The 25,861-nt window shown below is 44.6% G+C and overlaps 1 protein-coding gene across 1 annotated transcript in view; it reads left to right on the top strand.

The window, feature by feature from the left end:
• The window catches only part of RSPO4 (R-spondin 4), a 44,988-nt gene extending 20,779 nt beyond the window's left edge, over positions 1-24,209 (top strand). The window contains exons 2-5 of the mRNA XM_043988946.1: positions 8,688-8,876; positions 9,757-9,897; positions 11,609-11,797; positions 23,900-24,209. Of these exons, the coding sequence (XP_043844881.1) occupies positions 8,688-8,876; positions 9,757-9,897; positions 11,609-11,797; positions 23,900-23,976 (596 nt within the window). The 3' untranslated portion in view covers positions 23,977-24,209. The remainder of the gene's footprint in view (positions 1-8,687; positions 8,877-9,756; positions 9,898-11,608; positions 11,798-23,899) is intronic.
• The last annotated feature ends 1,652 nt before the right edge of the window (positions 24,210-25,861 follow it).

The following is a 25,861-nucleotide window of genomic DNA, read 5'->3' as shown; positions in this document are numbered from 1 at the left end:
GGTTTCTACCATTTTCTTGCAAAATCTGCACTGAAAACTTAGTCTGGGATCCTAAGGGATGGCTCTTCTGTAATTTCTGGTGGCAATGACCACAACAATAATAGTTAACATTTATTTAGTGCCTACTATGTGTCCAGTCACTGTGCTACGTGCTTTACAAATATTATCTCATTTCATATTCATAACAACTCTGGGAGGTAGGAGCTATTATCATTCTGATTTTTGCAGATGAGGAAACCAACGGGTCACACAGCTAGTACGTATCTGAGGTCCCATTTGAATTTAGGTCTTCCTGATTCTAGACCTAGTACTCTATCAAGTATTGAATTGGTACCAATAACTTCCATTTCTGTGAATAAATTTTCATGATCTAACTATTTGTTTGACACTTTTGTAGATATATTGTTGGTTTATTATCATCATTATTACCTCATTCTCATCTTTTTTTAATTATTTGTTTGTTTGTTTAGCAGGGCAGTGAGGGTTAAGTGACTTGCCCAGGGTCACACAGCTAGTAAGTATCAAGTGTCTGAGGTCAGATTTGAACTCAGGTCCTCCTGAATCCAGGGCTGGTGCTTTATCTACTGTGCCACCTAGCTGCCCCTGACATTCTTCATTGTTAAGAATTGTTCCCTCTTTGACATTCTATATTGAAATGTCCATTTGAACTCCTTCAAAGTAAGGGGTTTTTTTCCACTTCTAAGTAGTCCCTAGTCACTGCCTACCTGGAGTTATCCTTTTGCTTTTCGCATATAAGTGAATCATCCATTCAACTAGGTTGTAAATGGGTGCTGGAGGGCATGTACATCCTTATTTCATCTTCAGCCCCGAGCAAAGGACTCAACACTCAGGAGACATGCAATAAAGTGGTGATTTGATTGAAAGTTTTTTTTTTGTTGTTGTTGGTAGTGGATTTTTCTTCTCAGATCAGCCTTTAAATGTCTGAGTCCCATAAGAAAGTCTTCAGATGGAATGGGAACCAAACTTTAGCTGTGTGACCCTAGGCAAGTCACTTAACTTCTGCTTACCACACTTTATCTGTAAAATGGGGATAATAACAGCACCTCCCAGGGTTTTTGTGAGAATAAAACAAGATATTTATGAACCACCCTAAGTCTAAAAGAGCCTTATAAATGCTAGCTCTTGGGGGCAGCTAGGTGGTATAGTGGATAGAGCACCGGCCCTGGAGTCAGGAGTACCTGAGTTCAAATCCGGCCTCAGACACTTAACACTTACTAGCTGTGTGACCCTGGGCAAGTCACTTAACCCCCATTGCCTCACTAAAAAAAAAAAAAAAATTTAAAAATTAAAAAATAAATGCTAGCTCTTTTTCATATCAGATTTTGAATAATAAAGTTTCAACCATTTAGTTTCTTCTCTGGGGACAGTGTTATCCACAGGCTTGGGGGGTAGGAGGAGTTCAGTGGCACCAGGCCAAAAGACCTCTCTCTCCCCAAGCACTCCAAAATATTCCCAAAAAATCCTCGATATTGGATTATTCAATATCAGGGCTAGAAGAGACCTTAAATTCAGAATATTGAATGTTAGCCTTAGAAGGCTATTGATCAGAATGATTAGAGATCATTCAATCAGACCTCCTCATTTTAAAGATGTTACTGCTAAATTGGTTCTGAAAATATTCCTCTTTCAAAGAATTACTCGCCTACATGTTCCAATAAGAATTTAAGTAAAAGTTTTTATTATTCAGCACATAGAGGCGTGGCCGGGAGAAGAAGTCTAAACTTCAACTCCCCGAACAAAGGAGAAGATGACAATTTTGTAAAGGCGAGAAGTGGGTGGAGGAAGAGACTTAAGACTGAAAAGTTACGGCAGTTTGGAAAAGGACGATGTTAACTATTTGGATCCATGAATAATAAAAATTCCACATTTCTAACTTGAAATTATTGTCACTACCTGGTCCCAACCACATAGCAAACATGACTGGCTTCCTTTTGGGGGGAGGGGGGGGAGGGGGGGCAATGAGGGTTAAGTGACTTGCCCAGTATCAAGTGTCTGAGGCTGGATTTGAACTCAGGTCCTCCTGAATCCAGAGCTGGTGCTTTATCCACTGCGCCACCTAGCTGCCCCCGTTTTTAACTTTTTTTTTTTTTTTTGCATGACTGGCTTCCAATTAAGCTCACGCTATAAATTCAAGGCGCCCGGCTTTCTGGGTGTCCCTGGCATGTCTGCTTTATTATCTGTTTGACTAACCACTACCTGGTTAATTTACTACTTTGCTTCTCCAAGGAAAGAGTAATCTCTAACACCAGCAAGTTGATCAACCATATTTCTCCATGGTCATAGCATCCTCCTCATAGTGTCCCTAACTGGCCCCAGGCCTCCCAGGCTGCTACTACAAAGACAAGGACGTTAACTCTCAGAAAGAGAGGAGTGCAGAATTACAGGCAAATCAGGGGTCTCTTTCAGGCTGACTCCCTAACTCCCTCTTTCCTAATGCTCCCTCTTCTGTGAGTGGCTGTTTTCTACCCAACCTGTATGTCTCCAGTTCTATTTCTGCTCTCCCTCCTTTTTCTCCTCCTATCTCCTCCTTCTAGCCCTTGGGATGGTTTTTGGCCGCCTTGTCCTCTTTTTCTGAGGTCCAGCTTTCTCCAGTGTTTCCTAGGATTCTTCAAATTTCATTCGACTCAAGATGTTGGGACTTGTCTTTGACATCCTCTGACCTTTTTTTTAACCCCTCGCTTGCCCCCAACTCCTCTCATTAGATCCTAGTCTCAGGGGACTTCAGGGGTCCTCTCCCCAGACTTGATTGATTGATTGAAAGGAACTTGCTCTTAGGTTTATATCGTCTATTTCCCCCATGGAACTGCCAGGAGTAGAGGCATATTCTTTCCCAGGACCATTTGTACTTTCCAAAGCATCTTGAAGACCCAAAGGGATGAAACGCTGATGGTAGAATTTCAAACAATGAGACATTGGGTTGGGGAGACATTTGGGGACAGGGACCCCCGATTTTGTTGTTCCTTTTTAATCATTACTATTATTACCCCCTTCCTTTTATATTATATTTTATAGTTATCATTAGATTAGCTAACTCATTTGATCCTTGCAACAGTCTCATGAGATTGGCGGGGCAGGGATTACTCTCCTCATTTTATAGAGGAAAAAATCAGAGACCCAGAGGGGAAAGTAACTTGTCCAAGTCCTCACACCTAGTAAGTGACGTAAGTAGGCCTTGAACCCAGGATTTCTCACTTCCAGTCTTTTCATCATATGATGCAGCATTGTAACAAAATGTTCTGTTTCTTTCTGGCATCAATTGAATGGAACTGGGCATGGGGGTGAGAGAAGGGAGGGAGGAGGTCACTTGCCTTCCTCTTCCTTTCTTGCCTCTACCCTATTTCTGACAGAAAGGAGCTGATAGGTGAGCAATGTTCTGGCCAGCAGTGTGCAAACCTGGAAGCAACATCACCCAAGTGGGCCTTCAATGCTCCAGGGTTCTAGCATTGAAACCCCAGTGCTCAGAACCTCCCCCAGTGTGATTATATCACGAAGGTAGCTAACAGGGGAGGGAATGGAATAACCATTTATATAATTTACTCTATGCCAGGTGGACAGCTAGGTGGTACAGTGGAGAGTGTGCTGGGCCTGGAGTCAGGAAGACTCATTTTCATGAGTTCAAATCCAGCCTCAGACACATATTAGCTGTGTGACCCTGGCCAAGTCACTTAACCTTAATTGCCTCAGTTTCCTCATTTGTAAAATGAGCTGGAGAAGGAAATGGCAAACCACTTCAGATATCTTTGCCAAGAAAAACCCAAATGGGGTCATGAAGAGTCAAACACAACTGAAAGGTGACTAAACAACAAAAATGTGCAAGAACTTTGTACAAATATTATCTCATTTGATCCTCACCTGTGAGGTAGGTGCTATTTTTATCCTCATTTTATAGCTGAAGAAACTGAGGCAGATCAAGTTCAAATGATTTGCCCAGGGTTACACAGCTAGTAAGTGTCTCAGGTTGGATTTGAATTCAGGTCTTCCTGACTCCAGGCCCAGTGCTCTATCCATTGCGCCACCTAGCTGCCTCCAGGGAAATTATTAAGGGCTTTGGGAGCCCTCAGAGAGAAGTATTTGGTACCAGGTAATATCTTCCACCCGGCTCAGGAACCAGATAGTCTCTAGTTAATGCCTCCTTGGGTTAACTTTAGCTGGTCTCCAAAGAGTTAAAAATTCCTCTCACATGTCCCAGCCTTTGCTCTAAGCATTGAGATGCTGATGACTTCAGTTGGTGTCCGAGCAACACACTCCATGCTAATGTACAGGAGCTCAGGAAAGGTAAGAGAGGCCAAATGAAAGAAACATCTCTGTGTGGGGCCAATCCCTAAGCCTACCAAGCGCATGATCTGTCCCAAGGAACAAGTTCCTCCAAACACCAAAATCCTGTTATATTACATAAAGTCACCTTTGACATTCAGAATAATGCGAGCAAAGCTCTTGACACTGTAGCAGGTAAGGGCCTGGCCTCCTGCAGCTCCCCTGGGAGATGTACACCACCTTCCCTAGGGCCACCCAGACAGCTCAGTCTACTCTCCCAGGAATCGGAATCATAAAAAGGCAGTTCTCTTTGGAGGCCTAGACAGGGAATTGGGAGTCCCTTGGTCCAGATCTCCAGCTGCCTTTCTATTGCCTCACTGGGCATTATTCTTTAAGATGACATGTATTGTGTGAGTGGTGAGAACAATGTCCAAGAAGCCAAGGAGATTGGGGTTCCTAGGCTCATAAATCTAAAGCTGGAAGGGACCTCAGAGGCCAACTCATCCAACCCCTTAATTTTACAGATGAGAAAACTGAGGAGTCAGCTAGGTGGTGCAGTGAATAAAGCACTTGTCCTGGATTCAGGAAAACCTGAGTTCAAATCCAGACTCAGACACTTGACACTAGCTGTGTGACCTTGGCAAAGAAAGAAAGAAAGAAAGAGAAAGAGAAAGGAAGGAAGGAAGGAAGAAACAAAAGAGGAAGGAAGGAAGGAAGGAAAGAAGGAAAGAAAGGAAAGAAAAGGAAGGAGGGAAGGAAGGAAGAAAACTGAGGCCCAGGGATGCTAGACAAGATACCCAAAGTCACACAAGTAGTAAGCATGAGAGATGGGATTTGAACCCAGGTCTTTTGATTCCAGACCCTCAAATGTGAAAATTTTAGGTTCTAACCTGCTATGATAAAATTCTATGAGTTATATATAATTCTAAGTTTCTAAGATTCATGACCCAATACCCTTGGGGCAGACCGGACCATATTCCAAGGGCTCTTTAAATTGTACCAAGACAACTCTAAATCAATGCATGGTGGTATTTGAAGAATCAATTCATAATTTACCTAGCAAAAGATGGCATTGATTGGGAGACAGCAGAAGTTAGAAGAGCCAAAGCGGTTATCAGAAAATAAAGAAAAGAGTCTCATGGGGTCACAATCACATCTGTAGCCCTCAGAACACCCCGGGAGGTTGCAATCAGAGCTACAAGGCTGTTATTAAAAGCACACCTCACCAGCACGGAGCTGTCTGCGTGGGAGAACTTTCCAGCCTGCATGAGAATAAAAACCATATTCTCTTGGCTTTTGAAAAAGTGATATGAAGTGAAGAGCCACCATTACTCAGAGTCAGCTCAGTCCAGGGGAGCGGGATGGGGTGGGGGGGAGGGAGGGAAGGGGAAATAAATAAGCATGAAGGGGAGAAAGATTTCCTAACAATTTTTACTGATGCTGTGATTAAAAGGAATATCGTGCCCTTAAAAACAGAAAGTGATACCACAGCACACACAAGGGCCCTCCATCCAACAAGAGAGCTCGTGTCAGGGACCTCTGAACATAGAACACAGAATGAGAGATCTGGGAGGGATTTTAGATGAAATGTTAGAGCTGGAAAGGGCCTAGGAATGCTGGAATGTGAAAAGAAAAGGGATCTTAGAACATAGCACGAAGAATGCCAGACAGAGCTGGAAGAAACATTAAACTATAGAATGTTAGAGAAGGAACAGACCCCAGACGACATCTGGTCATACCCTTTCATCAAACAGATTTAGAAATTAATTTAGGGGCAGCTAGGTGGTACAGTGGATAAAGCACCAGCCCTGGATTCAGGAGGACCTGAGTTCAAACCCAGCCTCAGATACTTGACACTTAGTAGCTGTGCGACCCTGGGCAAGTCACTTAACCCTCATTGCCCTGGGGGAAAAAAAATTTAATTGAGGCTTAGCATAGAGCCTTGCATGTAAGAGGCGATTAATAAATGCTTGTCCACTAGAGAGGTGAAATGATTGTCTCAATATCACATGAGGTTTTGGACAGGGAGATCAATATCAGGGAATGAGCATTTATTAGGCGCCTACTATATATATTAAGCCCTACATTATTATCTCATTTGATCCTCATAACAATGGTGGGAGGTGGGTGCTATTACCCTTATTTTACAGATGAGGAAATTGAAGCAGACAGAAGTGAAGTGACTTGCCCAAGGTCACACAGCTAGTAAGTGTCTGAGGCCAGATTTGAACTCAATCATTCCTGACTTCAGGCCCAACGCTCTAACCATTGTGCCACCTGGCTGTTACTTATCTATTAGTGTTTAAGTCAACCTCTCACATGACAGATAAAATTATCTCTCAAGTGAAACAAAATTGTCCCAGGCCTGTGTTTTCCCCTCCAGTGATCAAGGGAAGCATAAGGTAGGGAGAAAGATAGGGTGTAGTGGGAAGAGACCTAGACTGAAAGTCTGAAAGCCTAATTCTAGTCCCAGCTTTGTCATTAATTCACTGTGTGATCGTGAGCAAGTCTCCTCTTCAATCTGGACCTCAACTTCCTTATTGATAAAATGAGGGGGTTAGACGAGATCTTCTCCAAGGCCCCTCCCATCCCTAACATTCTATGTTCTAAGGTCCCTCCCAGCCCTGACATTCTATGTTCTAAGGTCCTTTGCAGCTCTGACATTCTATGTTCTAAGGCCTCTCCCATCCCTGACATTCTATGTTCTAAGGTCCCTTTCAGCTCTGACATTCTATGTTCTGAGGGCCTTTTCAGCTCTGACATTCTATGTTCTAAGGCCCCTCCCATCCCTGACATTCTATGTTCTAAGGTCCCTTTCAGCTCTGACATTCTATGTTCTAAGGTCCTTTTCAGCTCTGACATTCTATGTTCTAAGGCCTCTCCCAGCTTGACATTCCTTTCAATTTGAACATACATACATATATGTGTGTGTATATGTATGTGTGTGTATGTGACATTCCATGTCCCAAGAGTCCTTTTAGTTCTAACTTTGTATGAGCCTAGCAGTTTAAACATACTAAGTTTGTAATGAGACAGGACATACAGGTTGCAGAGTCTTGGGGGCAACTGGAAGCAGAGAAACAGTACCTGCCTCGATCACCCCCTGGAGAATCCTGTAACAAGTAGTTTCTATCCAAAGAAAATGTGCATCACACCAGATTTACCTGGAAAAAGCATTTGATCAGCTCTGGCAGGATCATATGAGATCATAGACCTTTCCTAACTGTAGAACACCATGATAAATTAATTGGAATTATTATAATGGTAATTATTTCCTTAGAGTTATACTTCAGTATGCCATAGACTTCTCTTCTTACTAGACTCAAACTCTCTGTCTCTCTCTGTCTCCCTGTCTCTCCTTTCTCTCTGTCTCTGTCTTCTCTGTCTCTCTGCCTCTCTCTACTTATTTATTTCTTTGACAAGTATTATAGGTGAAGAATAAAGATGGAGATACCTCAAAGTTAATTTGCCATTATTCTCTCAGACAAGAGCCAAGACGCCTTATCTAGATGCAGGGTTTATCACCAATGATTGCTCTTCCTCATATGACCAATGTAGTCTCCCCACTCTCTTCCTACTGCTCGTAGGTAAACACAAACCAACAAGTTCCTTATAAGGGATCCTTTCCATCCGAGGAACAATGGTTGCTGTCTTCCATAGTCAAAGAGGACCAAAATGATATCACTACACTGGGGTCGAGGTGCAGTGTATTTAACTATGGCTTATCAACCCAATACAAGCTTGAAAGGCTTTACTACAGGTTGGGCCCAAAGAGTCCATATGAACATTTGGAGTGGAGCTGTCTCTAAATGTGCCTAGCTCACACTGCTTTTGAGCTACTGCAATTCCATCTTGCTCATGGAGCACAGTGCCTTCTTTGATATGGGCATCAAAGAATGTAGCAGTCAGGGCTCTCTGGATCCATGCCCTAATGGGGACTTTCTGAGGGAGACACACCAACCAATATAAGTGAACAATAAGGCATGATGCTCCAACACTGTGGGTCCTACAATACTGGCAATATCCCATTTATAGAGCTCAACAAGGTTTGTTTTGTTTTGTTTTGTTTTTCCAAAAATAACTCACCCTGCTAAATAGGGCTAAGGTGTGGCTATATCAGGTCACCAGCATCAAGGTGTGGCTGCTTCTGGTGCTTATAAGCTATGGCCTTGATGAGACAAAGAAAAGCATTCTGTCTCAAAGGTGTGACTGTATTTCTTTTTCTCCATTCCCATGCAGTTGTGCTTTTTCATGGTCTGCATATGTTTTGATAAAAGGTGCTTATGCGATTCTGTGTCCTTGCACTGCAGGGGAGGAGGAGGGGACGTGGCTTTTACTGAGCATACATGTTGCTATTGAGTCTGGACACCCGATTCTCTTTTCTCTCACCCACCCCTTGGTTCTCACTCCAGTGGGGGTTGGACTGAAGGAGAACTGCACTGGCTGTTTGATCTGCTCAGAGGAGAACGGCTGTTCCACCTGCCAGCCACGACTTTTTCTCCACATCCGCCGAGATGGGATCCGCCAATATGGGAAGTGCGTGCACGACTGTCCCCATGGTTACTTTGGTGTGCGTGGCCACGAGGTCAACAGATGCAAAAGTATGTGGGGCTTTTGGTCAAGAACATCTACTCCCCATCATCCTTCTTCCCCCAGCCCAGTCCCTAGAAGGGTATATTTTTCTTCTTCCTCCCCGACATGACTCTGTTGACAAGAGCAAGTAGGTAGCAAACAGACCTGGGTACGCAAAGATGGGGATTTGATTGCAGGCTCACTTTGTGACCTTAGTAAAGTCACTCACTTGATCTCTTTGGACCTAAACTTGAAGGAAGGCATCATCTTTACCGCAAACCTCAGCTCATAGGGAACGGAGGTGTCTGCAGCATAAAGGAAAAAGCTATGGTATGGGACTGAGGTTCTCTTATAAAATGAGACAGTTGAATTAAAAGATACCTAAGTCTCCTTTCAGCTCAACAGTCTTGACCTAGAAGCACTAATGAAGTACAATAGAGAGTACTTGGTCATGAAGACCTGAGTTCAAATCCCATCTCAGACCCTTTGGAGTCATGCAACCCTGGGAAAATTATAGGATCATAGATTTAGAGCTGCCAGGAACCTTAGATGTCATTGAGTCTGAGGCCTGAGGGAACTGAGGCCCAAGATCAAAGAGCTAGTTGCTTAACTTGTCAGCCTCAGTTTCCTCAACTGTAAAATAGAAATAATAATGGCATGTACTTCACGGGGTTATCGTGAGACTCAAAAAAGATAACATATGTAAAGCACTTTGGGCCTTACAGTACCATATAAAAGTTATTGTTATTGTTTTTATTAGATTCTATGATAAGGATCATTTAGGACTACTATGTTTTGCCCACCTTTCCAAAGATCCTTGATGATCCATTTCTTCTGACAGCTATTGGGGGTGGGGAGGGAGCATCCACCCTACTGTTCCTCATCGAAGAAGCTGTTGCTATGTTGCAGAATGTGGGTCCACCTGTGAGAGCTGTTTCAGTCAAGACTTCTGCATTCGGTGCAAAAAGAGGTTTTTTTTGCACAAGGGGAAGTGTGCCCCCACCTGCCCACCAGGCACCATTGCCCACCAGAGCACGTGGGAATGCCAAGGTAAGCCAAAAGCCACAGGCCACTGCCCCAACCTCCCACTGTCCCAGTCTATTTCTTCTTGATGACCTGAGACTGAGATTCAGTCCTACCATCTGTATTCTGTGATGATCTTGGGCAAATCATTTCTTTTTCCTGAGTCTGTTTCCTTCACTTTGAATAAAGAGAGAAATCACATTTTTACACAGGGCTGTTGTAACAATCCAATGGGAAAATGAAAGGAAAAGTATTTTGAACCTAAGGGATAATTATTAATTTTTCTGGATAGAGATTATAATTATTGTGATCATTGATAATGGTTATGAATTATCTATTGAAGGAACTAGGAGCCAGTTTACATTGGAGAAGAGAAGATTTGGGGAACATAATAACTGACTGATTGTTATATGGAGGAAGGATCTTTCTGCTTAGTCTCATGAGGCAGAAACAGAAGAAATGGGTAGAAACCAAAGAAACAAATTCAGATCTGATGTCGGAAAACAAAACAAAACGAAATGAAACATTGTAGTTGTCCTAGAGTGCAATGAGTTTCCTGGACAGGTGAAGGGCTTTCCTCCTTGACAGGAAAAACTTGCAAGAAGAAGGTAGATGGGGGGCAGCTAGGTGGTACAGTGGATAAATTACCAGCCCTGGACTCAGGAGGACCTGAGTTCAAATCCAGCCTCAGACACTTGACACTTGACACTTACTAGTTGTGTGACCCTGGGCAAGTCACTTAATGCTCACTGCCCTGCCCAAAACAAAAAACAAACAAACAAAAAAAGAGGGTGGATGACTAGTTGTGTGCTTAGTGGGAATTCCTTTTGTGTATGGGCTGGAGTGCATGCCCACTGAAGTCCCTTCTAATTCTCAAATTTGTGGATAATTAGTGGGAGAATATGATCCCCACTCAACATAATGTAATAGAAAAGCATCACACTTAAAGTTGAGAGGGCTATAGACTGGACTTGTATTTTCACTGGTGAGGAAACTCCACTTGGGCACCTTCTTCACAATTTGACATCTTAGAGATAATGTCTAGCTCTAGAGCACTGACGGGTTAAGTGACTTTCCATTATGACACACAGCCAGTCTGTGTCAGATGTGAGGCTTGTATAATAATAGCTAGCATTTATATGATACCTTTCTATGCCAAACATTGTGCTAAGCACTTTACAGTTATTATCTCTGGGAGGTGGATGCTATTATTAATCCCTATTTTACAGATGAGGGAAACTGAGGCAAACAGCTGTCAAGTGAGAATGCCCCAGGTCACACAGCTAGTAAGTGCAGAGACTGGATTTGAACTCAGGTCTTCCTGACTTCGGACTCAATACTCTATTCACTACATATCTTCCTGACTCTGATACTTGTTCTCTCTCTACTAAATAAAGCAACCTCTAATTCAAAGAACTGTTGCAAGGAACCCTTTGGGAAGCTACAGTAGTCTTGTAGAAAGAGAGCTGGCTTCAGAGTTAGCCTCATTTTGAATCCTGGGTCTACTACTTATTGCCTTGTGTGACTTTAGACAATTCATTTAACTTTTTTTGGACTCAGCCTCCTCCTTTATAAAATCAAAGGGTTGGATTAACTGGCCTCTAAAACATATTCCAGTTCTTTAATCTTTGGTCTTAAGTCTTTCTTAGGAAATGTGAATGATTATCGATTACTTTATTAATCTCTTGCTTTCCTCTCCTTCTTCTTCCCATCACATATCCCCACCCCCACTATCCAGAGGAATGTGAATTTGGACCCTGGAGCACCTGGAGTCCCTGCAGCCAGGATGGGAAAACCTGCGGGTCAGCCTGGGGCCTGGAGACTCGGGTACGAGAGGTCAGCCGAGGCAGTCGGGAGGAGGGGGCAGCGGCCTGCCAAGCCCTGTCTGAGTCAAGAAACTGTGCCATCAGGAGGCACTGCCCAGGAGGTGAGCATCCAAGGGAGCCCATGACAAGCCAGGCTGCAGGGGGCTGAGACAGCCTTAGACTCAGACCATTAGGAAAGACAGATGGTGAGAGCCTGAAAGGACCCTGCAGATTATCTTGTCCACTCTCTCCTATTCTAGGTAAGGAATCTGAGGCCCAGGAGAGGAAAAGATTTGCCTATGGTCACAAAGCCAGTAAAAAGCATAGCAAAGGGGGGCAGCTAGATGGCGCAGTGGTTAAAGCACCGGCCCTGGATTCAGGAGTACCTGAGTTCAAATCCGGCCTCAGACACTTGACACTTACTAGCTGTGTGACCCTGGGCAAGTCACTTAACCCCCATTGCCTGCAAAAAAAAAAAAAAAAAAAAAAAAAAAAAAGCATAGCAAAGGGGCAGCTAGGTGGTGCAGTGGATAGAGCACCCGCCCTGGATTCAGGAGGACCTGAGTTCAAATGTGACCTCAGACACTTGACACTTACTAGCTGTGTGACCCTGGGCAAGTCACCAAAAAAAAAAAAAGCATAGCTAAGACCAGAATCCAGCTCTCCTGACTCCTAGCTTCAGGAACTGCCCCCAAACATGATTCCAAGCTCCTTGTCACAGAATCACAATTGGGCTGCACGAACTCCACTATAGCAGTGAATTAGGTAACTACCTATGTGAATGGACTGCAGCAGCCTTAGTTCTCATCTCAGGTAAGCAGGTCTGGGTGGCCAACATGAAGAAAAGGCCTGACCTAGTTACAAGCAGATGGAAGCCAGGAAAAGTGGGCGTCATTCTTGTACCTGATTGGCCCAGTTGGGATAATTCTAATAAACACCCTCTTTTATTGGCAAGAGGAAAAACTGTAGGAGCTTTAGCCAAGAACCACATAAGAAAGGATTAATATCCTTGGTACAAGAATTTAAAAGACTTAGATCATTGTGTCGTGGGAGTCTCCCATAAAAAAAAAAAAACATACCTTGTGGGGTCAAAGTATAATGGGAGGGGCAGCTAGGTGGCACAGTGGATAAAGCACCGGCCCTGGATTCAGGAATACCTGAGTTCAAATCCGGCCTCAGACACTTGACACTTACTAGCTGTGTGACCCTGGGCAAGTCACTTAACCCCAATTTCTTCATCAAAAAAAACAAAAACAAAAACCAAAGTATAATGGGATTTAGGCAGTCCCTGACACCTGTGTTATAATGGGACCCCCTGAGCAAGAAAGAAGGGACCAGCTTTATGATGACACATGCACTGGATGGCTCTGGAAGGAAGGAAACAAGCATTTATTAAGTATCTACTATGTGCCAAATATTGTGTTAAGCGATTTATGAAGATTTTCTCATTTGATCCCCACAACAACCCTAGGAGGTAGGTGCTATTATTATCCCCATTTCATAGGTGTAGAAAACTGAGGCACACAGACTAAACAACTTGCCCAGGATCATATAGCTAGTGAGTGTCTGAGGCTAGATTTGAACTCAGGTCATCCTGATTCTATTTTTAACTATGCTGCTCTGTCTACTAGAATACCTATCTGATTGGGTCTTGGATATGGCTTCTTGTTGTGGTTGTGGTGGTGGTTGTTCATCCTTCATTTCTGAAGAGCACTGATAACATCAGGGGTGATGTCTTGACTTGTGAGGGAACTGGTGGGTTTTTTGGGGGGGTTGTGGGGCAATTAAGGTTAAGTGACTTGCCCAGGGTCATACAGCTAGTGTCAAATGTCTGAGGCTGGATTTGAACTCGGGTCCTCCTGAATCCAGAGCCCGCGCTTTATCCACTGCACCACCTAGCTGGTCCCTGGAACTGGGTTTAAGTGAGGCAGAGTTGCATGAAGTTGCCAGCCTCATTCTCTCTTCTGCGTCACTGAAGTCCAGTGGCAAGACAAAAGCCAAGATGACTGGCAACAGCCTGGGATGCAGTGGGTGACTTTGGCATCTTCAATGTCTGAGCAAGCTCTAAGTGCTCCACAGAACCCACTTCAGCCGCCTTCATGGCCATTGGAACAAATTGTCTCATCCCCTCATTCCATCAGGGGGAGTCTTCAGATGGTTGGGGTAGGCACATCCTTACCTAACTCACCAACAGTTTGAGGGCCTCAACCTGGTTTAGCCCACCTGCCAAGACAAGTGTATCAAGGGGTGTCTGCTGCACTTACTGCAGCTTCTTAGAGCCACACGTGAGAGAGTTGGGTGAAGATGGATACCCAAAGGTGGATGAGCAGCCTTTAAAAGGGCTCAACATGGGGCAGCTAGGTGGCGCAGTGGATGGAGCACTGGCCCTGGAGTCAGGAGGACCTGAGTTCAAATCCAGCCTCAGACACTTAACACTTGCTAGCTGTGTGACCATGGGCAAGTCACTTAACCCCAATTGCCTCACTAAAAAAAAAAAAAAAACCACGGGCTCAACATGCTCTCACACCAGAGGCACCAAATCGTCCTCAAACACCCCATATGCCCACCATTATTTATGGGTCAATGGTGGAAGAACTTAGTGAATGTTCACAAGGCTTGTCAAACATGTTGACTACTACCTACTTCTAGTGATTGATATGGCCACAAATGATATCACTGGAAGGATTCCAGAAAGCATTGCTAAAAATTATAAAGTCTTAACCAAGCAATGGAGGGGAACAGGTGGTGTTTTCTTCACCGCTGCTGACTAAAAGCAAGGACTGCAGAAGAAAACAAATCTGTTTAGGGAAATAAAAATGATGTCTGAGGATGAGGTTTCGAGTTCTGGGCCACACTTTAGAATCTAGAAATGACAAGCTGTTGGTCAGGAATGCAGTATACCTTACTCCCACCTGTGGCCCCAAGAAGCTGCAGCACATCCTAGTAAAACCATTAGGCAGATGGGCTACAGCAGGTTAAGGATAACCATCAACTCTCAAACCCATCAGTGAGTTAGAGGGAATGTCTACCCCAAGCATGTGAAGACGTCCCCCGGCGGAATGGGCGGATGGGAACAATTTGTTCCAACAGCCACGAAGTTGGCTGAAGTTGGTACTGTGAGGCGCTTAGAGCTTGGTCGGACATTGAAGATGCCAAAGTTGTCCACTGCAACCCAGGCCATGGCCAGGCTTGACTTTTGTCTTGCCTCTGGATTTCAATGACTCTGGAAGAGAGAATGAGGCTGATGACTTTGGACAACTCCACCTCACTTGAATCCAATGACATCACCCCATGATGTCATCGGTCCTCTTCAAAAACAAAGGATCAACAATAACAACAGTATGCCTTATAAAAGCAAGTTTTAAAAAATGTAACTGGAATTTTACCAATTAAATCCGTCTGGGTGATCAAAAGAGCTTGAAACTGAAAAGAGACAAGATAGAAATAAATAAGAATACGGATTTGACTGAGTAAACACCGTCATTGAATGAATAGACTAGTAGGTGCTCATCGGCTACTCTCACCTGCAGTGAAATCACAAGTCTGGTACCCTCCCTCCTCTTCCCCACCAAAAAATAAGTTGAATAGGTGGGTGAGAGGGGTGTGACAGTTGGGGGCTGGTCCTCTTGGCTATGTTACTGTTCCTTCTGTGGATTTCTAGGATCACTCTGCTGTTTCCTAGACATTTATCTTAATTTATAGTGATGAAAGTCAATTCAGTGAGTAAAAAGATATTGAGGTCACTATTCACCAATCTGATCATAACCTAGGAGAGTGGCTATCTTCCTGGAGCCTGTGTGCTCCCCAGACTTGATGACTACTGGAGATTTATGCAGTCACACATAATGTCACCAGAAGGAATCTAGAAAGCAGTGCTAAAGAATATTAGGTTTTAGACAGGAAACTGAAGACCTTAAGACTGGGGTTCTTAACCTAGGGTCCTTGGATCCCCAAAGAATATGTGGTTAAGTTTTTGGGTGGGTGGGAGAGGGTGGTCTGTGAACGTGGATAGGAGAAAAATTGCATCTTTATTTTAATATGCTTTGAATATTTTATTGTGTGTCTTTTATAATTCCATATATTTTATGTGCTGCTTTAAGAGGGGGATCCATTAGACAAAGAAGTCTGTGCCACAAAAAGGGTTAAGAACCCCTGCTTTAAGAGCATTGATGGTGTTTTTCCCACTGCTGCTAATTGAAGGCAAAGTCCTTCAGTTTCTGAAATGAGTGCAAAGAGCAGTGGACTGGGAGCCGGAAGACCTGGGTTAGGATCCCAGCTCCATTACTGTATGAGCCAGGGAAAATGCCAGGTTTTCCTCTCTGGGTCTCAGTTTCTTCCTCTGTAAAAAGAGAAGGCTGGACCAAATGACTTTTCAAGTCCCTTCTTTTCCTGGACCCAGTGAGCCTTTAGGAGACTTCCTGTTGTCCCAAAAGACAAAGTACAACCTTCCCCCCTCCCCACCCCCACCCCAGCCTTGTCATTGCTCACAGAAACTCCTTGTGGGCATACATGCTTCTTTCTCTCCCTTTCTTTCTCTTTTCCTTCCTTCCTCTCTCCCTCCCTTCCTTCCTTCTTTCTTTACCTCCCTTTCTTCCTCCCCTCCTTCCTCCCTTTCTTCCTTCCTCCCTTCCTTCCTCCCTTTCTTCCTTCCTCCCTTCCTTCCTCCCTTCCTTCCTTCCTTCCTTTCTCCCTCCTTCTCTCCCTCCCTCCTTCCCTTGCTCCTTTTCTTCTTTCCTTCCTTCCTCATTTCCTTCCTTCCTTCATTCATTCTTTCCTTCCTCCCTTCCTTCTTTCCTTCCTTCCTTCATTCTTTCCTTCCTTCCTCCCTCCCTTCCTTCTTCCCTCCCTGCTTGCCTTCCTGCCTTCCTTCCTTCCCTGTCTCATCAAAGGAGATACAAAAATGAATGAGAGTATGAGCTTTACCCACAAGGCACTCATAGTCTAGTTAAAGGGATATGATATAGACACAAATAATAATTGTAATAACTTACTATGTTGTTGTTTAGTCATTCCAAACTTTTTGTGACCTCATTTGGGGTTTCCTTGGCAAAGATACTGGAGTGGTTTACCATTTCCTTCTCCAGCTCATTTTTATGAATGAGAAAACTGAGTCAAATAAGACTAGGTGACTTGCCCAGGGTCACACAGCTAGTAATTGTCTGAGGCTGGATTTGATCTTAGGTCTTCCTGGCTCCAAGCCTGGTAGTCTATCCACTATGACACCTGGCTGCCTTAATAATTTAGTACAGTGAATTAATAATAATTCTATAGTACTTCAAAGTTTATAAAGTACTTTACTCACAACAGCCCTGTAAGGTTGGTAGTACAAAGCTCATTGCATGGGTGAGCATGACTGCATCCATGTGCGTGCACGTGGGCATATGCAGGGAGGAGACATCAAGTCATTGCCCTCTGAGTGTGTGGCATGGAGTAGCAGCACCTGAGGAGGTTCTGTCCTTGTGAGTGACAAGAACCGCTGGAAGTCTGAGCTAACCAGAAACATGGAGTCAGCTGGTGCCAATTAAGGGAAACTTCTCCCCCTTAACCACTGCTCCTCCTCTGTCCTGCCCTGTCATTAAAACAGCAGTATATGAGCAAAAGAGGAGGAATGTAGGACTCCCCGCTAGACAGTCGGTGGAGGGGGAGGGAGCGTGTGAGCGTGAGCTCGTGCTTGTGCTTATGTGGACAGATGTGTCCAGCGGAGGCAGCAGAGACTGATTTCCTCACGCACCCTGGACAGTGACAGGCCCCAAAGGTTGTAGAGGCTAGAGATGAGGGTTAGAGAGAGAGAGAGAGACTGTAAAGTATACTGGGTCTTTGGGATCAGAAGACCTGCGTTCAAATCTTGACTGTGCCACTCTCTTGCTGTGATGCCCTGATCAGGTCATTTAATTTTTCTGGCCTCGTTTTCCATCTGGGAAAAGGAGGTTGGGGGTGGGGAAACATGTTGAACTAGGTGTCTTCTAGCTCTAAACTCTATATATCCAACTGAGACTCAGAGGAAGCCCACAAAGAGGTTCAATGATTCTGGCCTGGGTTAGAGCCTATTTCCCCACTTTCTTTCCTATCAGCCAGCTGGTAAGGCCTATTTGGATGTAGTGAAATCTATTCTCTTGGACAAATCTCTATCAAGAACTTACAAAATGCACAGCCCTATGCTAGGTTCTGGGAGAGGTATGAGGTTGGGTAAGACACAATCCGTGCTGTCAGCATGCTCAGAATCCATAAGGAAGATAAAATACAAATAGACAACTAGGAAGAAATAAAATGACATGGGTATATCAAGAAGGTACAGAGCACTGTGCCATATGAGGTATGCAGGAGGCCATGGTTGCCAACTACAGAAATCAGGGAAGGCTTCAGGGAGGAAGGGGGCTTTGAGCTGAGCTTTAAAGGATGGACAGAAATTCAGTAGTCCAAGATAGGGAAGGAGGAAATTGCAAACACGAGGAAGAGAGTAAAGAAAGGCAAGCAAGCAGTCAAGAATATGTTGGGTAAAGACTCCAGTCTAGTTTAGACGTAGGACAAAGTATGTAATGAGAAGTCACATGAGCCTGAAAAAGGAAAATAGTGCCAGACTGTGGAAAGCCTTGAATGCCAGGCAAAAGTCACTAGTTCTTTTCTGGGATTGGAGGTGGGGAAGAGGAGGCTCTATGCCCCTGGCCCTCTCCTGATATGGTCAGGATAATCCAGCTCATTTATAGGCAGCTACTTGTTGAGTGATTGGAAGGGCACTGGAATCCCCTGTTAGCACTTCAATCCTCTGAGCTAAATTTTGACCTCTCTAGGCTCCTCCTTGAAAATCATGAACTCTTTAGGGGAGGGTGCACATGCTCCCATGCTCCACCACCCTGGAACCTGGCTCCTCATTACTTGTACTCATTGTTCCTAATTCTACCCCCCAAAGGTCAAGCAGAACCCATCTAATCCCTTGTCTTCACAACAGATACTTAACACAGTAATTAGGCTTCCTGCCAACCCCCACCCCACCTTTCTGTTTCTCCCACAACAGGGCCTCTATTCCTTTCATCATTACAACTGCCCTTCTTTGGACAGCTCCAGTTTCTGCAGGTGCTTCTAAAATGTGGCCAGAGAACTGGTCACAGACCCTCCTTTTGGGGTCTGACCAAGGCAGAGGACAGAAGAGTCAATGCTTCTAGTGACAATCAAGCCAGCACCGACTAATTATTAAGAACCTCTGATATGGGGGTCAGCTAGGCAGTGCAGTGGATAAAGCACTGGCCCTGGAGTCAGGAGGACCTGAGTTCAAATCCGGCCTCAGACACTTGATACTTAACTAGCTGTGTGACCCTGGGCAAGTCACTTAACCCTCATTGCCCAGCAAAAACAAAACAAAACAAAACAAAAACCTTTGATATGGTGGAGAAAGAGCTGGCCTTGAAAAGAGGAAGACCTGGGTCCAAGTCCTCCCTCTGGCATCTATTGGCTATGTGACCCTGGGCAAGTCACTCAGCTGCTTAGTGTTCTAGACCAATTCTCTGAGACTCTGAACAGCAGAGAAGGTGTGCACTTCCAGTGATTGATTGAGTTTCCTCATATGGGAGTTTCCTATAGTAATAAAATCACAGGTCTATCTCCAATCCTTTTTGTTGTTAGTTCTCTCTCAGTCATGTCTGACTCTTTGTGACCCCATTTGTGGTTTTCTTGGCAAAGATACTGGAGTGGTTTTCCATTGCCTTCTCCAGCTCATTTCACAAAAACTGAGTCAAGCAGGGTTAAGTGACTTGCCCAGGGTCACACTGCTAGTAAGTGTCTGAGGTCAGATTCGAACTCGGGGAAGATGAGTCTTCCTGACTCCAGGCCCAGCGTTCTGTACACTATGGCGCCACCTAGCTGCCCCACTCCCAGTCCTTACGCCTATGCTACTATGTGCCAGGCAATCAACGAACCAATCAAGAAGCATTCATCAGTTACCTACTACATACCAGACATTGCCATAGGCACCTAGAATTCGAGTACACTCATGAGAAACTCTCACCATTTTCTTTTATTATTAATAAAATGCTTTTGTCATTCTTTCACTGCTTTCCAAGACAGCCTCTTCTATCACTGGACAGCTCTGACTCTTATAAACTCTCCCTTATATTTAGCTGCAATCGGCCTCCCTGTAACTTCTCCCACACCAGTCATAGTTGAGCCTTCTGAAGGATAAAAGGGCTAACTCCTCTTTCCCAAGTCTGTGCTTCTAGTACTTGTACGTAGTTATCATGTCCCTGCTAAGTCTTCTCTTCTCCAAACTGTGAGGAAGCAGCGGAGTCAGAAAATACAGCTGCTTGGCCAGGTAGCATCTGGATAGCCTTGGGTAGGTTGTTCCTCCTCCCTGGGCCTTCAGGTTCCTTCCCTGTAAAATGAGAGGTACTAGACAAGATGAACACTCAGGTCCCTTCTACTTCCTAACAGTAAGATACTAAGTCTTTTCATCCATGACATGATTTCCAGCCTCCTCCTCCTCTTCCTGATGGTCTCTTCTGGCTGCATTCTATGCTGCCACAAAGGTGTCTTTCTTAAAGCCCAACCCTGTCCTCAAATGACAGCTGTGGGGTGCCCGAGTGACCATCGGTGCAGCTACCTGAGGTCTGTTTCAGTCTCAGATCCCAGGAGATAGGGCCCAGGCTGGCTTCACTAACAGCAGGCTTAGGCATAGACAGATGACTTCTGGGAGATCTTTTCTTTTTTTTCTTTCAAATTTAAAAAGTTCCTTAGTAGCAATTTGACTAAATCTTGGCCTATACCTCAAGATTCTCCCTCTCCAGGTCACCTCTTCCCAGAGTTAAAGTATAAATGGGACTCCAGCTGTCCCTCTCACTCATAGGGTCATAAAAGATCACAAGGGGGCTTAGAGACTATTTGCATTTTACAGATGAGAAAACTGAGGTGCAGAGGGGTTAAATGACTTGCCCAGGGTCACACAGATAACTGATGTCTGAGATGTGATTTGAACCCAGCAATTCTTGACTCCAGATCCCATCTCAGCAAGAGAAAGGGGATGAGCTTCAGGATATCGCACACACTGACCAGCTTAACCCAGTCCTGTCTTTCTGAGGCAATGAAAGAAGGACCCAGAGATATTTCTATGGGACTGAACAAGTCCCTGCCATAGCAGCATGGCTTAGAGATAATGGGCAAGTGCCCTGAGATAGGGCAAGACAAGGCAGACCTCCCTAATCAGAGCCCAGGATCAGAGGGTTGGACCTTAGGGACAGAGGTGGAGCTGAGCTCAGGAGGACATGGGCAGGCTTGGATGAGAAAAGGAAAAAACTCACTGGACAAAAATTAGGAGACATACTTCTTCTGTCTAAGGAGGGAGAATGAGGGATAGAGACAGAAAGAAGCTGGAACTTCAGTCAAAAGATCAGAGTTCTAATTCTGACTCAGACACTAACTTGCACTGTGACCTTGAGCAAATCCCTTTATCTCTCTGTGCTGCAGTTTCCTTTTCTATAAATAATGCTTGTGTTACCTCACAGGGCTGGTATGAGGAAAGTCATTTGTCATAAAGAAGTGGGAATTGAAAAAAAAAAGAAAGAAAGAAAGAAAAAGAAATGGGAATTGCTATCAGGATTAATGCTCAAGAAGACTTTAGAGGGTATTAGTCTGAAGGTCTTATTTTACAGAAGAGGAAACTGAGGCTCAGAAAGGTTAAATGTCTCATCCAAGGCTACACACGACCTATTCATTGTCCCTTGGCTGATAACCTCAATTCAAATCACAGAGGAAGGGGCCTTAAAAAACAAAATGTCAGAATGGAAAGGAGAAAGCTCTGAATTCAGATCATTCATCATAGAGATGAGAGATGAAAGGGGCATTAGAGATAATCTTGTCCCACCTCATCGTTTTCTAGAGGAGGAAACTGAGGCTGAGGGATTAAATGACCTCTCCAAAGTGACAGAATTAATTCATTCATTAGTCTAGCAGTTGAACACAGGTTCTCTGAAAATGCTCTTTCTATTAGGGGAGTAGCTAAGTGGCACAAAGGATAGAGCCCTGGGCCTGGAGTCAGGAAGACCTGAGTTTGAATCCTGCCTCAGACCTTTATCAGCTGTGTGACCCTAGGTGAGTCTCTTAACCACTCCCAGCCTCAGTTTTCTCTTCTCTAAAATGAGTTGGCATGAGAAATAAATAACATAATAGATGTAAAGCACTTTGCCAACCTTAGAGCACAATACAAATGCTACAAATCATTATGTGTATATATATATATACATATATATGTATGTATATACACACATATATAGATGTAGTTGGAGAGATAGAGATAGAGATGATAGAGATAGAGATAAAAGATAGAGATATATTACTCTATAAATGCTGTATACCATTATTACCATGGTCCAACTTCCTCATTTTACAAATGGTGGAAGAGGAAAGTGAATAAGCATTTATACAAGTACCTACTATGTGACAGCCATTGTGCTAAGTACTTTACAAATGTTACCTCATTTAATCTACACAACAACCCTGTGAGGTAGACGCTATTATTACCCTCATTTTACAGATGAGCAAACTGAGGCAAACGAAGGTTAAGTGACTTGCCCAGGGTCACACAGCTATGAGGTGTCTAAGGCTGGATTTGAATTTAGGTCTTTCTGGCTGGAATCCAGCCCTCTCCACTGTGCCACCTAGCGGCCTAATGGGGAAATGAGAAATATAGCGATTTGTCCAGGGTCATATAGCAAATTCTAGCCAAGTCTCTTGGCTCCCAATTGAGCGGCACGTCCATTGTACTGTGTTCTTTCATGTGCGTCTCTTTTATGGGAAGGAAATGCTTAAGGGCGGCATCAGGCCCCAGGAGACGCCACCATGTAGCTGAACTGATAGCAGCTGATTCAACCCCTGGCCTGAGCTATGTCCCCCCCGGGGATCTTTCCGTCCTTGGCTGTGCCTGCTGGCACTTCTGTCCTCCAAGGCGCCTTTCCCTTAGAGTGGGATTCCTGGATTTTTAGAGGAAGTTTCCATGTCTCAGATCATAAAAGCCAAGGGTGGGGAGACAGACCTCCTCTCTGTGCCAAGAACAGTAGCCAGGGCAGGAGCAGGAGCACTGGAGGCGTCTGTCTAGACTGGCAGGGTGGGAGACAGAGCAAAGGCGAATTATTTACAGACCTCCGAGATCCAGAGTCAGGGGATGTACAGAGAGAGAGGCATTAGGTCCATAAGCGAAGTCAGATCCTAAGGTCCCCTCCCCCTCCCACGCCAGAGAGAAAGTAATTGTGGCAAAACAAAACAAAACAAAACCCCTGTGTTTGGGGAGGGACAGAGGTGAGTTTTGAGTAGAAATGAGGCATGTCTCTATGCGGTAAAAGATTAAGAACATTAAAGGGTCTTCAAGGGATCTTAGAACATAGAATGTTAAATGTGGAAAGGACCTTAGAGCATGAAATGGGAGGGCTGGAAGGAACCAAACACAGAATGCAAGTTCTAGAAGGGATCAATAGAAGAAGAAGAGACCTTAAGATGAAGACTATAGAAGGTTAGAGCCAGAAGAGTCCCTAGAATATCGGCTCTTTCATTTTACAGAGGAAGAAAGGGAAATCTAGAAAGGGAAAGTGATTTATCCAAGGTCATCATAAATGTTCCAAGCTAGCCCCAAGGCCCAGTAAGCCCAGGGGCCTATCTCTGACAGGTGTCTTGTGGGAGGGTAAAATGAACTCTCATCTGTGCCCCCAAATCATCTGTCTATGGAAAAAAAATCTCAGTTTCTTCATCTATAATTTGAGGATATTGAACTAGATCATTCCTAGGCCCTAACATTCTCTTCCTCCTCTGGCCTCCAGGCTCTCAGATACTTCCAGTATCATTTTTTTTTGGGGGGGGGGGCAATGAGGGTTAAGTGACTTGCCCAGGGTCACACAGCTAATAAGTGTCAAGTGTCTGAGACTGGATTTGAATTCAGGTCCTCCTGAATCCAGGGCCCAGTGCCTTATCCTCTGTGCCACCTAGCTGCCCCCAGCATCAACTTTCAATGTATCTCCTTCTACTCCTTCCCCATTTTACCAGGGCACAGAGAGGTTCAGGGATTTATTCATGGTCACACAGGGAAAGAGTAATAGAGCTAAGATTTGAACACAGCTCTTCTGACTCCAAGTCTGGTACTCTTTCCATTACACCAAAAAGGAATGTGACACATTTTGTAAATCATAAAGCATTGAAAGGATTATTAGCATGTCATTCAAAGAATGAAATGGTCTTCTGTGTTCCCTTTTCAGAGAAAAACCTGACCCGAAAGCGGGGGAAGAAGGAAAGGAAACATAGGAAAGAGCGAAAGATGGAGCGTTCCCACTGAACGCCACCTCCTCCTGGCACAGGGAATTCTGGGCCAGGAAAAGAAAGGGGCAGCACTGACTCAGCCACCCATCAGTGGCTCCCCACTCATCGGGCCCTTTCCATCCAGGGAAGACTGAACACTCTTCTCATTGCCCCTTTCTCCTTTCTTTCCTTCCCCTTCCTTCCTGTCTTCCTTCCTTTGTTTTTTCTCGCCTTCCTTTTTTTATCCCTTCCTCTTTCCTCATTTATCCTCTTTCTACTCTACTTCATTCCTTCTTTCTTTCATCCTTCCTCTTCCTTTTATTCTTTCTGCCTGCCTCCTTCATGTTCCCTTCCTCCTTCTCTTCTTTTTTCTTCCTTCCATCCCCTTATTTCCTTCCTCCTCTCACTCCCTTCCTCTCACCTTTCTTTCTCTGGCTCCTCCCCTTCTTTCTCAACAGAAACAAACACATTGGCAAACTTCTGAGTGGATCTTTGACAGCGCCCTAGAGAGGTCCGAGGCCATCAGGAAACCCAAGCAGCACCCTTCCTGATGTTCCAGACAACCACAGGAAGAAACCCACTCTGCTCTCCATTGGGGGCTGGAGACATCATCTCCCCTCCCAAGAACAGAGACAATAGACTTATCTCAGCTGTCCGAGACAAAGGAGCAGGAGATGTGTCACCAGGAGACCTCAAGCCCTACTCTGCTTAGCTAGAAGCCTCTCTCCCCCACTCTTTGTACAAACCCCATGAGTCCGACTTCTCCCAGTGGGAATAGACCCTCACCAGGCATGGACCTTCAGCAGTCATACATCTGAGGGACTCAAAGGGACTTGGATCTGGGGTCGCAGGGCACCCCCTTCTCAGCCAATCATCAGAGCTGAAGGGACTTGTGGGGATCATTGAGTCCAACCCATTCAACTCACAGAGGAGGAAATTGAGGCCCAGAGAGGGTCAGTGACTTGATCTCACAGAGCTGAAAAGCTGAGGAAGCAGCCTTGACCTCTTTCTGGAAAAGGAGGAAAGGGACAGAGCAGAATGAGCTTTCCTTGTCAGAGCAGGGAGGCCACACAGGCAGGAGAAGGTCATGAGAACCTGTCTTAAGCCCAGCCTGTCCCAAGGTTCCTAGAGAAGCTTGGGTTCTCTCCCTCCTGCTTTCCTGCTCCATCAATCCTCCTTCCTACCCCTCCCTCGCTCCTCCATCCCTTTAGCTGTCTTCAGGTCTCTAACTTGTTTATTATGATCAGAACCCTGGGGGCTATTGGGAGCAGAAGGAGCAGGTCAGAGAACTGCTCTTCCCTGTAAGACCAGGCCACCAACTCCAGTCCCAACTATGAATTCTAGACCATCACCCTATCCCCTTCTAAGCCAAACACATGTGCCCTCTCCAAAATCCCATCAAGCAACTGTACCAGCTGCAGAAGAAGTCTGGGATTAAAATAGGGATGGATTGGGGTAATAAGGTAGTCATGGGCTCTTCCTGATAAGGAAGTCCCCTACATGAGCTCCAGATCTCAAGAAAACAGAGAATGAAGTGGGGAGATTTTCACAGATCGTAGATTTAGAACCAGAAGAGACCTTAGAGATTATCTAATACAACCTTCTCATTTTACAGAGCAGGAAACTGTGTCCCAGAAAGGGGAAATGACAATAATAATAATTATTATTATTATAGCTGACATTTTTATAGCGCTTTAAAGTTTACAAAGCGCTTTACATACATTATCTCATTTGAACTTCACAACAATCCTATGAGGCAAGGTACTATTACCCCCATTTTACAGATATGAAAACTGAAATTTGGCTTCAGTTAAATGACTTGCCCATGGTCACACAGATGGCAAGTGCCAGAATTGAGGTCTGAACCTAGATTCTAATTCTAAATCCAGCACTCTTGTGGGGGTGCCAACCGAGTGTCCCTT

Source organism: Dromiciops gliroides, chromosome 2 (genome assembly GCF_019393635.1).
Source record: "Dromiciops gliroides isolate mDroGli1 chromosome 2, mDroGli1.pri, whole genome shotgun sequence".
Taxonomy (NCBI): domain Eukaryota; kingdom Metazoa; phylum Chordata; class Mammalia; order Microbiotheria; family Microbiotheriidae; genus Dromiciops; species Dromiciops gliroides.
Note: the sequence above shows the minus strand (reverse complement) of the source record. Positions and strands in the feature narration are given on the sequence as shown.